This window comes from Hippoglossus hippoglossus, chromosome 16 (genome assembly GCF_009819705.1).
Source record: "Hippoglossus hippoglossus isolate fHipHip1 chromosome 16, fHipHip1.pri, whole genome shotgun sequence".
Classification (NCBI taxonomy): Eukaryota; Metazoa; Chordata; class Actinopteri; order Pleuronectiformes; family Pleuronectidae; genus Hippoglossus; species Hippoglossus hippoglossus.
The window spans coordinates 7,738,649-7,752,552 of NC_047166.1; the positions used below are offsets into that span (position 1 = coordinate 7,738,649).

A 13,904-nucleotide genomic window follows, 5' to 3' on the forward strand; every position below is an offset into this window, starting at 1 on the left:
GCAATAAAAGTGCTAGCAATTGCAGCAACTGTCACTTTCTTGGCCTGCAAGTGGCAACATCAGTGTACCTATATCTACAGGTCTAAAATGCTATTTTCCCTCAAGTGGTGCTGGTTTTGCACTATCCAGGTTCCGATCAAAGATGTTTTTTGGCTCATTGATTGCTGCTGCTGCCCTGGTTGGAAAGAGGACCGGGCCAATTAGAGCGTTTCTGTCTCTGGGTTTTATAAAGCTGGTTATTGTGGCAGCAAATCCAACAAAACAGGCATTCAATATTAACAAGGTGTCTTCCTCTGCAGAAAAGTATGTTTGTAGTAGAGAAGATTATCTACGACTAGATTGATCGGAAAATACCAAACCCTTCAGAAAGAGACGTGATATCAGATACCATAACAAGTTAATGAAGTTAAGTAAAGAAAGGAAGTTGATAGCCCAGCTTTGTGGAAAATGTGCGAGTGAAGTACAAACCAGCTCCCTGAGGTGCCTCTCATCTACAAACAAATTCCCAATAAAAGCCAAGCAAAGGCCTGCCAGTTAAACATCTTGAAACAAGCTCTTTAAAAATATCACTTTGGCTGTCTGAGATCCATGTGTGTGTGTTTGTGTCTATGTGTGTGTTTATGTGTGTGTGTGTGTGTGTGTTTGAAGGGGATGGGTGGGGGGGGGAGCATTTAAAGCAACCAAAGCTAAAACAAAAACAACTCTCAGTGCTCCGTGTCTGTCTGTAAAGCATTTGAAAGAATAAACAAATGAATCAATCACACTGACCCAGAGTGAAAATATTTTTCCTGCTGTTTTTCCCTTTGTTTGTAACTTTATTCTTGTTTTGACATGAAAACAGTGTTTAGCAGCTGTTTCAATTTAGTCCCTCACGTATGATAATGATGATTTTTCCATCAGTGAACTAATCAGCTCACCTTCCTTCTCCTTGTTCCTTCTTCTACCTCCCTCCATCATCTCCCTACTCCCGTCTCCCTCGACAACCCCAACCCTGTGCCTCCCCATCATCCTCCCCCAGCGCTGAAGGACGACCGCTTCCAGATGGTGCTCTTCACGCCGCGGCTGGTGCGCATCACGTTGACCAACGTCAGCGTGCTCGACGAGGGCGGCTACTTCTGCCAGCTCTACACGGACGCCACGCACCACCAGGTGGCCACGCTGTCCGTGTCGGTGCCGCCGGAGACGCCCACGGTGGACGTGAAGCAGGAGGCCGTGGAGGGCGGAGAGGTGGAGCTCACCTGCATGACGCCGCGCAGCAAGCCGGCCGCCTCCCTGCGCTGGATCCGCAACGGCCGGGAGATACCAGGTATATCAGGATTTGGCTGACAGATGGACTGATGGATGGTTGGATGATTACGATAAACGAAACCAAATTAATGAAGGGATAGAGGGTAGGTGAGGTGCTGAATAGAAGAATGATGGATGGATGGGTGATTGATGGGTTGATGAAGTGAATGGCAGATGGATCACTTAATGGGAGCAGGTTCTGATGGATGGTTAAATGGAGGCAGAGGAGGAAGGTTTTGGAAGCCCTGGGGTGCTTTCCTTCTCCCCCCCCCCCCCCCCCCCCCTTCCTTTTATCCTCACAAGCAAGTACAAATCCTTTAGTCAAACTATTTTCGCTACAACAACAGTACATATTTCCTCCTTTATGTCTACTAGTGTCTGTTCTAAACCTGCCTGTTTGTTTGGCCCGTGGTGATGCTGGTTGCAGTTTTCTTTCTAAAACTGTAAAAGTGACCTGCAGTAAATTAAACTCAGTCCACAGAACCCTGAAGCTGCACCACTGCTGCACAAAGAGCGGCTCACCTGTTCATTCAAAGTTCAGTGAAGCTCGTGGTCAAAGTGACCAAACCCTGAATAGGGGGGAAACGGTCGTCGTGACAATGCTGTTGTCGTGAGGACACAACGTCACTTTCCCTTTATTCAAAGTTTACACAAGTGTGGAGCCGATAAGATGAACGGTTCACGAGATATGCGAGCCACAGACAGACCGAGATTTCTGGAATTATTAGATAGAAGATATATATCCTTATGCTCTCTTGGAAATAAAATTCAAATAAGCTTGGTCTCGCACATAATCCGGCGAGCGCACCATTGAAATGAAAATGAAATGAAAGCACAAACACACACACTCCAGATGTTCTGCTTTTCTCGCTCTGCCTCTCTTTCGTATTAAAAACACTTTTTTTGTCTATCTCTCTCTTCTCTTCTGATACATCTGTGAACCATCCATCAGTCTGTTACCCTGAGCCGTCCGTCTTTACAATGCTGTCTCCCTCGGCGTTTCACAGTTCAAGGTGAATTTGACTCGTGGGACTTATCTTTTCCGCTGCCTTCAGTCTATTTAACCTCAGCCGCGAAATCAGAGTTTGTGTGTTTGGTTGAATTTCCTCAAAAACTCGGTTGACTGAGCACAAACAAAAGAATAAAAGAAAAGTTATGCAAAGAGTCTCTCGCTAAGGCTCATGGCTCTTATTTTAATTTGAATTTATCTCTGCTTTTTAATAAATATTGTTACGCATTCATTCATGCTTGATGCCTTCACCTATAACTCACACAGACCAGAGGGAATAATGTGGTTTTCTTTCGGGGAGATTTTGCAACGTTTTGCCCTCTCAGACTTCATGTCAAGCGTCGTCTCTCTTAGTTTCTATTTTCGTCTGACACTCAACGTCTCTTTCATCCAGTCTCTTTGCCCCTTTTCTAGATCAGAACGAACCTGTCACCTCCATTCTGTCTCCCCTCTCTCTGTTTCCTCTTTAATCTGCCTTCTCCTTTCATTCTGCCCTCCTTTTTTCTTTGAACTTCACTGGGGACAGAGATGTGATATCCCTCCGCAAGGTTATTGGTGGATTTAACAGTCAAAGAGGCAGACAGAGCTTGAACTTTTGTCTTTCTCCCTGTTTCCTTACTCCTTTCCTGTTTCCTCTCGGTTTTCCTCTCCTCTTGTCTTGTCTCTCCTCTTCACTCGTCTTCTCTCCTCTTCACTCGTCTTCTCTCCTCATCACTTGTCTCCTCTCCTCTCTTTTTCACTTGTCTCCTCTTCTCTCCTCTTCGTTAGTCTCCTCTCTTTTTCACTCGTCTCCCCTCCTGTCTCTTGGTCTCCTCTCCTCTTCATTGGTCTCCCCTTCCCTCCTCTCCTTTCTTCTAATCTTTCCTCCTCTCATCTCCTCTCTTCTCCTCTCCTCTCCTCTCCTCCCCTCTTCCTCTCCTCTCTTTTTGCCCTGAGCTAAATGAACTGTGACACTAAAGGTTAGCAGCAGATCCCGGCAGATATGGGGGAGCACTCTTTAATTAAGACACTATCTTTCCCGCTGCTCCCGCTCATCTGCATCCACGCTGTCCTCTCTCACGCTTCGATTGGAGCTTACTTTCATTTGATCGCAGGCAATAATTGAAAACTCAGCGCGATATAAGTAACATTGTTGTATTCTGCCTCAACGGGCACAAACTCCCCCAGTACGTGACCGCGTCGAGCCCCGTTAGTTCGTCCCTGTTGTTCCTCCGCCCTCCTTCTGTCTCTCCTCCTCCTCTCTTCTGCCATCTTGATTCCTCTCCGTGTCTGCCATGGCACCCTGATCATCCTCTTTCATGTCTCGCCTCGTCTCGCCATCATGTCCATTTTGCTGCCCTCTCTTTTCGTCTGAGTCCTTCGCTTTCGTCTCTCACCCTTTGACGCCTCTCCCTCTCTCTCTCTCTCTCTCTCTCTCTCTCTCTCTCTCTCCCTCTCTCTCTCTGTCTGGCTCAGTTAAAATCTCAATTCAGTTATGCATATTCTCTCTTTTATCCTTCTCTCTCTCCTCCATCCCTTTGTTGCAGTTTTCCTTTAATACACACACACACACACACACACACACACACACACACACACACACACACACACACACACACACACACACACACACATTTAGTTGATGTTCAGCTTTTAATAATTGCCATGAAATGTAGATGCAAATTGCTTTCACTTACTCTCTCTCTCTCTCTCTCTCTCTCTCTCTCTCACCACTCATCCTCCCCTCCACAGGTACCTGCTGCTCTTCTGAGAATCTCGTTCATCATTCACTAACTTCATCTTCCTCTCTCTGCTCACTTCTTCAATCCCGCTCCATGTTCTCCTCTCAAAGTCTATCTCCCCCTCTCTCCATGGGTGTGATGTGTCAGCGGGGGAAAAAAAGAGGAGCGGGCATGTTTTGGCTGCTAACTTGTTTCCCTGCTGCCCCACCTGTCTGCTCTCCTCTCCATCATCTCATCCCCTCTGTTCTCCCCGTCTCTCTCCAGGTGTGGTATCCCAGCAGGACAACGGGAAGACGTTCAGCGTGTCCAGCACCATCCGGATCCCCGTAGAAAGGAAAGACAACGGGGCGGCTCTGAGCTGCGAGGCTTTCCACCCGGCGCTGGGTGGACAGAGGAGGATTCGCCACTACCGTCTGGATGTGAATTGTAAGTCTTTCTATATGTGTGTGTTTCCATTTTCTATCCAAGAGCCTATCAACCCATCTTAGAAACAAGTTGAATAACATATTGTTCAATACCAAACCCTTCAAAAACACAGATTATTCCATCTGCTGAGTCACTTGAGTTGCTATGCTGTTCATTATAGTGTTTCACTTTAATGTCAGCCATCAATTTGAAGCAGCCTCATTTTTCAAATAGTGGATATCTTATTTTTAAAAGAAACTCATTTATACACAGTCCAGGATTCTAACAGAGTGGTATCCAGAGCTGCCCTGCAGGAGACCTGCTCTCATTAAAACCTAATACATACAAATCTTGTCATGCAGCGAGCGGGTAGAAACAGGCCTGTGGCCAGTTTGGGGTCTTGGCCTGTGGTTTAAGGAGCAAACCGTCATCAGCTGATAAAGCCTGAGTCATATTAGTATGTGCGATGATCCCAGTTCTGCTCTGGGATTGATTGATCTTTGCTGTCTTATTTGCACACTTTAGTTCTGAAATCTCTGCACATACTTCTCTGCAATCGTGGGAGGTGAAAGCAAAGAGTAAAAATACAGTGACAGACATAAATTTATAATTGGCCAAAGCCTAATATTTTACTCAGGGCAAAAAGTCCAGCTCGAGCCGTGTTTTCATTTTAACCTGAATTCTCAATATTTTCCCAAATCTGTGAAAGGTTCAGTGGGATAATGGTTAAAACGTTGCACAGCTATAGTTTCAATATTTTTTTGAAAAGTCTGAAACTCACAATAAATCTGTTAAATATAAATCCATTTTGTTGGCTCCTAATCCTATCAAACAAGTTTGCTGCTATCACTGCAGTTTTGTCACTTCTGTCTTTTGTTTTTTAATGTGAGAAAGAACAACTGTCATCTGCTTATAATTCAGCAGGATTAGTATCTAATAATGCTGTTTATGTGTGTGAATGTGTTTGAAAATCTTTCATTTAAAACAGAAAAACAAAGTAATATCAGAAGCACGTCAACTGCCACTACAGGGACCAGATTTCAGAGGATATATTACAACTGTTATATTCCATGAAAAGTGCATAGTATAATTGTTTTGGTCCTATTTTACGGTGACGATATCCAACAAGTCAGCCAGTATCCAATTACTCCAGTAGCGCTCTCATATCAGTATCGCAGACAGTTATCAGTTCTTATCTGATTAAACATCAATAATTTTGAAGACTCAAACATTCCACAACCTTGTGTAGATATTTTCATAAACTACTTCTGGTACAATTCATTCATCACATGTACATTAATGGCTGTTGATGGATAATAATGTGTAATATTCAACAGTCCTGTCAGTCTGGGCGCTGGTGGTTGCTCCAGCCGGAGAGCTGGCAGTAATGACCAACTGTCAGTAAGGATTTGGCTTCCCATCGCTCTGCTGCTGAAGTAAGAGCAGTACGGCAGCTGCTCGAGCAGTGGGCTGCTTATGATAACAGGTGTCTCAGCCATTGGATTGTCGGCTGGTTGCCTTGGAAACAGATGTTAAAGACCCTACCTCCTGCCACTCAATCACTTTTCACTTGTTCCTCCTTATTGTTCCCTCTCTTGTTGTCTCTGATTTCCTGTATCTTGATTACTATTTTTCATTCCTATGATCGCCGCTCAATTTTAATCATTCCGATTCATTTTGTTGTCTATTGTGCTTTTCCTGTTTTCTCTCTCACTCGTACAGATGCTTCTAATTTATCTTCCCTCGTCCCTTCTGTCTCTCTCTCTCTCTCTGCAGTTGCACCCACAGTGAGAATCGTTCCTCCTTCTGGCATTTTGCGAGAGGGTGACTCGCTTACCCTCACCTGCTCCGTCACCGGGAACCCGCTGTAAGTCTTAGTGTGTGTGTGTGTGTGTGTGTGTGTGTGTGTGTGTGTGTGTGTGTGTGTGTGTGCCATAGAATGTTTATAAAGATGGACAACGCTTCTCTATTTCCTCCTGAAGCTAAAATATCCTGGATATGAACGCTGCCATGAGAGTCAGAGCAGTAGTGATCCTGGTGTGGAGCCACTGTGTCGAGGTCCAACTGATAGATACACTTGATACCTACTCAGCTGCCAATTATTCAATTCAAAGTACTTTATCCGTCCCTCAAGGGGAAGCGCCATGCAAGAGGGAGAGTGAACAGGGGTGCACAGGCAATTCACCCACTCACTTAAAAGTCAAGAGTTAATACTGAGAAATCTAAAAGTACAAATATGTTGTCACTTTTTTCATAGCATCAAATAACTAACTTAAACTAATTGAAGAAACATGAACATTTCATAAGAACTACCTAAATGACAGAAAGCAATTATTTAATATGTACTTAGATTTTTTTCGTAGGTTTTGTCCATGTCTCATCCACTAACATGGAGGAGGTGGTTCATATTGCAGGTTCATGTTCATTTTCATTGCAAGTAAAGTTAATAATAAAAAGCCAGAGAAAACTCACTAGACGCTACAGTTGGTTAATAAACTTTACTGTCCTCTAAAATGTGAATGCTCTCTTGTTTTACTAAAATGGAGTTCATTGTTTAAGCAGGTTTCATGACTTCTTGTATTCATCACTTTTCAAAAACGTATTTGAATGAAGAGTGGAATCATAGATCATCATTGAGCTTTCACTTCCAAAAGATAGTCAAACTTGCACATTTACCAGCTGGCACCAAACTCTTTTTTTTTGGTTTGTCCTCGCGTTTCTCTCCTTCTGTAATGAATTCATGACAAAATAATCACAAAGTATAAAAGGTTTGTCTCGGCACAGTGTCCGTGCTGACAAATTGGCTTAAGGATGCACTGAGAGCTTTTGATTGATGAGGACATGCGGGAGGTTGCCAAGTGTAATGTCAGCCCTTACAAGCACAAAATTTCACAAAATTATATTAAAGGCCAGTAAATGCTCATATTGAAACAGTCTGGGGCAAATGTTTGGAGCCACTACGAGGATGACATTTAGGCCCGACCATAAATTAACAGTAGGTAGCTACAAACCTAAAGGGCTCGATGTTTGGAGGGAAACGCTTTCACTGTCCTCAGTCTTTACTTGCCTGGGACACCTTTCTTCATCTTAGTGCAGAAAAAGCTTGAGTTAGGAGCATAGCAGTTAAACGTAAGGTTAATAAGTATCTGGTAAAGTTTCTTTGGAGGATAAAAAAACTAAGAAAATGTATGAATAATAATAATAATTCATGTTGATTTGAAAAATGATTAATGTTAATTTGAAAAATGTCAAATGTTTTAAAGATCATCAGGCTTATGCTTTACGCACAAAAACAGATGCGTCCATTTCGAACAATGTAACCGTCACATACTTCCATACATCCTTTACGTTGGCCTGGTTGCTTAGCAATATTTTCACTAGAGGTCGGTGAAGAGTCGAGAGTCTCAGAGAACATGGTGATGGAGGAAGTTGTGTTAATGTAGCTCAAAAGCAAACGTGGCCAGGTGAAGTAACATCCCATAGATGCGTATTTTTCTTACCAAGTCGCGAAGAATCTCCTCAAAAGGTTGCTGACATTTCTTGAACTTTTGACGACACCGCCCTCTCTGATTTCTGGTGGTACTGCTCCACCAGTTTAACTTGTTTTCAGAAGACGTGCACAAAGAGGGTACGGACAGAGGGGTCCATCCGTTTCCATGTAGGTGTGAGCGTTAAGACATCGTCAAGATTAGATTAAGCAAACGGAGACAATGGTCACTTTCACGTCCCACAAGAGCAGATCATCATCTGTGTGTGTAAAACGCCGAGCATACTCACTTGCCTTTAAGATAACAAAGCACCGCCATTGTGGCTGACCACACTTAATTTTGAAACCAAAATGGGCTCAGGTGGTTGCAACTAAATTTGCTATTCAGGCTGGGAGCTGCTTTGTGCCGGGTGAAAGATGGAACCCTCAATGTTTGATGGATAAAAGATAAAAACCACCTGATCCATATTTTATTACACGGAGAACAAAGACGAAAAAGGCCTTGAGACCGAGTATTTCCCTTGGGGGGGGGGCGTTTAAGGACACAAGAAAACGAGTGTAAATAAGGACGTATTATAAACGTGTATGTGTTTGAGGGCCGAGCCACCAAAGCCAATCAGCAGTCAACACTTTAAGAGCCAAAGCCGGTTTTCTAGTGTGTTCACGGCCCTTTGTGCACTCTCCAGAAGGGTATTGGGTCCTAAGCTCTTAAACCCTCCCCGAGATGGTCCATCTGTCTGTGGGCATCAAGTCCACTAAAGCTCCCCAGTAAAGCAGCCAACATGTGTGCATGCGTGTTGGTGTGTGTGCGATGACTTTAGAGAAATCCCTCAGTGAAGACTGGCTGAGACGCGTATTGGCTACAGCCGCGCTGAAGCTTTGGAACGGCTGGTTGAGGAAGCTGTGTGTGTCTATTTGTGTGTAATGCATGAGTGTGACGGTGAGGGATAGGGCAGCGTAAGTCCACTCTGGACTTTGACCCTCATCTCACGCTGGACTGCATATACACACTCACAAATCCACAACAGTCCCTTGTCTCCCACACGCCGGCTCTCTGGCCCTTGTTACCGGCCTGTCAAGCATTAATGACCAATTATGTGCCACTTCCTTTCAGTGAAGGGCGACAGTCATTGTTTGTCTGTTATTATAAGACACGGAGACAATATCTTGTCATTTTGCTTGATCGTCTGCTTATTTGCGTGTCAGCATTCAATGGATTTACCATGTGTGAGATTACATGTATGCACATATGTGTGATCGAGGGACAGGGGCAGAGGCAGATCTTGTGTGTGCACATAGAGTGTGAGTGTGTGTGGGACAAAGCAAGCAGGGGGTTTAATTAGACTTCCTAAGGGATTAGAACCCAGATGAGTCAGAATTGTAATCTGGCCAGGGTGGCATGAGCCATGACACCCAGCCACACACACACACACACACACACACACACACACACACACACACACACACACACACACACACACACACACACACACACACACACACACACACACACACACACACACACACACACACACACACACACACACACACACACACACACACACACACACACACAGCCTTGTTCACCATGGTGTCTCTGTAATCCTTGCACTTCCTCTGCCTGCCCATCTTTCATGACCAATTTATTTTGTCTGTCTGTTCCAACCTTTCATCTCCCATCACACCATCTCCTCTCCCCTCAGTCCTTCCTCCACCTGTAGTAACACTTTTCCTTTCCTGCCGCTTAAGTTTTCCTCCACCAGTCTCCATATCTGATCTCTGTTTCTCTATCATCGGCCCCTTCTCCTTCCTGTCAGCCCCTTCACAGCATCACTGCCCTCTGACTCCTCATTATCTGTCAGGACGCAGTCCACTGTTGCCATTGGCTCTTTCTCCAAACCTCTTTTACTCTTTCTTCTTAAGTCAACCTTGGGCTCCTGTACCCTCATTGCTCACCTCTCCTGTTGATGCTTCAAACCCTTATCGCTCTCTTCACTTTCTCATTCAACCCTTCAGCACTTCAGGTTTCCTGGAAAGTGGTTGCAGACTTTTGCAAGACTTTCAAATAATCGCTTGGTTTTCAGTGTTTGGCAAGTTACTTGAAAAACTTTATCAATTACACCCTGTTAGACACAGTAAACTTTACTGACAACATCTAATTTAACTCAAGTTTACTTTACTTCAAATTTACTTTACTTCAAGTTCTCCCTCTAATTTTGAACAAAACCACTGCCTTCCTGAATAGAGGCTTTAAGACCTACACTTCCTGTATTGTGTGTCAATGACAAGCTCCCAACACCAAACAAATTAATATTCTTTCGAACCTGTTACTTTACAGATTTCATGGGATTATATGCAGTTTTTATATTACCAATCCCATTCTTATCAACTGTTCATAACCAATGTTAATTGAGTATTATTGTTGTTAACCCACTGTCGGACCCCTGCATGACATTACTTGACAATATAAAAAGACTGTGCTGAAACATGAACCCATCCATTCAGCAAAATGAGAGTTGTGATTTAAATGATCAGATGGATAATGAAGTGTGTTATGTTCTCTTAACATTAGCATTAACATCCAGCTAATTTAGCTCTATATGACGGAGCAGTGAAGGAGAGACGAGCAGTGATTGGCACCGCTGACTAATCACAAGTCTCTATGTGCAGTCACTTTATCATCGAGCGAGAATGGATCAGTTTAACTTCTCAAGCCCATCGTGCTACTTAGCGAGCGGAAAAAAGATATAATGCTTAACATTAGTCTCACATAACCAGACCTATCTTCACTCATCCATTTAGTGCTGTGCCAGAGCTGGAGAGTCAAGTATATTCTATAGTCTCAAATATAGTTTAACTATTAACCTCAGGTACCTCAAAGATCAACATGATTCCAGTCAATCAAATTCAATGTGTGTTATGTCAAGTGTGGGCAACTGGAAGCTGACTCCAGTTCACTGAACAGCCACTGGTGTCATTAGAAACAAGTGTTTTCTGAATGTCACAAATCTCCAGCCAATCGGTTTATTAGATGTGTTGGTTTTCTCTCTTGTTGCGTCCACCAGGCCCAGGAACATTCAGTGGTCAAAGATTAATGACACTTTACCTGAGAGGGCAGAGATCTCCGGCCCCACCCTCCAGATTTCCCGTCTCAGCCAATCACACAACGGGACATACCTGTGCCAGGCCCAGAACAACTACGGACGTGCCGCCGATCATTACACCCTACTGGTGTATGGTGAGTAACCATGGCTACCGGTTAATTATTTGCTGAAAGTTTTCTCAGAATTTCCACCATTACTTTTAAAATATTTTTTTCCAATTGATCTTTTTCCTTTGTTGTTTTCATGTTGTCAATTGTCAAGTGTTCTGAATAATTTCACGTTCATTGAATCTTTTGTCTGTTACATTTCTCGTCCTTGTGTTTTGATAATGTTTGTTGTTTCTTTTTTTAATCTTTTGAATTCTATTGATCCTTTTTTATCTTCCCAGTGTCTTTGGAGTCTGGCTATTCTGGCACCAGGCAACACATCCATTAAATCTTGACGCTTGTCTCATTTGTCTTTAAGCTTTTCTTGTTTTCCTGATTTGGTACACAGCAGGAAACCTCTGCTGAACCTCCTGTGCAATTGAGTCAGCAGAGGTATTGATCCCACAGGAGGATGTTGGCCACAGTGCTCTGATACTAGTCACCAACATCATTATTCAGGCTACCTCTCGTAAAGAACCCATTTATCATCTCCCCTGTGACCCACTCCTCTCTAAAAGGAATTCAGAACAAGTTAAAGTGCAATACATAAAGATACTAGATGTTTTCACAACTTCATAATACAAGCTGACACGCAAGAGAATCAGAAAACTCATTAACACACACTGCTGAATCTGCCTGATTTTTGGATTTTACATGGCAACAGTTGGCTATAAACAACATCTGTTGCAGTTAAAATTCAGTCAAATTAACTTTGATTTGAGCGAATGCATCCGAGCAGGAGGAAGATAGCGGGTTAAGGGCTTTTTGTTGTTAGGTTTTACAAGTTTTGCAAGATGTTGCTCCTAGATTCAGTGTTGCGGCTAAATTCGTAATGAAGGTTGACCCAGATAGGCTGCACCCCGTGGCTCAAAGAGGGTGACGGCGCCACATTGTTCGGGAAATGTGACAAACTTTGGCTCCGAGTTTGAAGCAAGTTTAAGGATCCTGTTTTGTAAATGTCATCTAATCTGCATATTAAACAACTGAGTAAAGCTGCAGTTGAATAAGAACAAAATAAGAACAGTGAGGTTTTAATGAAACAGCAGCAAAGCTTAATTGCAATGCTAGCTCATCATTAGAGGCTTCTACAACATCCAATACGTTTGTGGTTTGCCCTAATTGCATGTACACCACTGCCACTCGGCAGGTTTGCCCTTTTGATCTACACCCCCCTGCTGGCAGCCCGTGTCATTGCACCGTTGTGCCTGATTTGCAGATCAGAAGGAAATGGGTGGATGGAGGGAATAAAGACATGAAATCTTATGTAACATTTTCAGACTGCTTTTGGTTTGCGCCCCCTCATCTATCCATCACACTACTCCCATTCTCTCTCATGCGCGCACACACACACACAATCAACAATCGCACTCATGTACAAGCGCGCCGAGCATCAAACGGCACACATAATGGCAGCTTTCCACAGGCATCAAGGGTGGCAACAGTGGCACGATGAAAGGTGACAAACCCACCCACTCCCCCATCTCTCTCCCCTCCTCTGTCTCTCGTTCTCCTTCTCCATCCTAGAAGGTTCGATACGTCGAGCTTTGTTGTGCGTCGCCACCTCTGTAGACAAATGTTCTGTCTCTTTCCCACTTCTTCAGCTTTCTGCATCACCATTTTTTAGCTGGTGCCTTCATTTGTTTTTCTCCGTGCCATTTCTTCCTTCCCACATTTCACCATTTATCTTCTTCATGTCGCTCTGTGCTGGCCATTAATTTGATTTATCGCTCCTTTTTTCCTCTTCTAATCCTCTCGTTTTTGGGGTGTGTTTAAAGTAAAGAATTTAGCTTTGACCAAAATCCATAAAAGACCAGAAATCCACATAACCAGCATAAGCCGGGCACAGCCCCTCTGCTCTGCACCATGGATTTACAGCAATCAGTTTTTAAATCCTCCTCTTGTAGCCCCGTATCAGTGGTGGTTTGCTGTATTTCAAAAAGAAAAAAGTAACCCCCCACTGGGCAGATTGTTTCGCACCTTATCTCAAAGAGCTCAGAGTTGTTGATTCAGCCATCATATTAATCTCTAGACGGCTGAAAGTCACTGCATTTAGACTATAATGTTCCCAGTGATATGCTTGTCTATGTAAATGTTGCATAACTGCAAACTGCGTGTCAGCCACATCACTGTCGATGCAAATAAACCACCGTGGATGATTCAATTCAGTGTTGCTGAAGTGCTAGTTTCTGATCATCAAATATCGTTAAATAGGTTCATCAGTCAATACTCAAAAATAAATATGATCCCGAGCTGTAAAATATGTTAAGATGACTCATCGCTCTAACACATATCTGCTGTGTGCTTTCTTTCATTCCAGCACCCACATTATTACAGTAGCTGTCTTATAATAACTCTCAAATAGAGAATAATAATAATTATCTAATTAAAATAATATCTTATTTTTGAACAAACTTCTGAAGATTTAGTGAGAGAAAGACGATAAAGCCTCATTCCTCTCTTGCTCCTCTTGTTTCTCCATCTCTCTTTTCCTTTCTCTCCTTTTTACTGTTCTCCCCCCAGTCCATTCCTTAACATCCTTGCTTTCTTTTACTCTGCCAGCTGTTCTCTCCTCTTTTACGCCTCTTGTTCTCTTCCTCTCCGCCTCTCCACTCCTCCCACACCCTTTCAACTTTTTCTCACCTTGCCACCATGTTTGCCATTCGTTCTCGGTTCAGCTGCAGTTCAGTCTCTTTACTCATAGAGGGCCTTGCTTTCTGGGAAAAGGGCAGAGGGAGAAATCAGTCG

General features: G+C 43.5%; 1 protein-coding gene across 7 annotated transcripts in view; it reads left to right on the forward strand.

The window, feature by feature from the left end:
- Positions 1 to 13,904, forward strand: part of cadm4 (cell adhesion molecule 4) — a 146,848-nt gene that overhangs the window by 122,215 nt on the left and 10,729 nt on the right. For all 7 annotated transcript variants that reach the window (XM_034612011.1, XM_034612014.1, XM_034612012.1 and 4 more), the window contains exons 3-6: positions 1,019 to 1,306; positions 4,282 to 4,443; positions 6,199 to 6,289; positions 10,975 to 11,147. In XM_034612011.1, the coding sequence (XP_034467902.1) occupies positions 1,019 to 1,306; positions 4,282 to 4,443; positions 6,199 to 6,289; positions 10,975 to 11,147 (714 nt within the window). The remainder of the gene's footprint in view (positions 1 to 1,018; positions 1,307 to 4,281; positions 4,444 to 6,198; positions 6,290 to 10,974; positions 11,148 to 13,904) is intronic.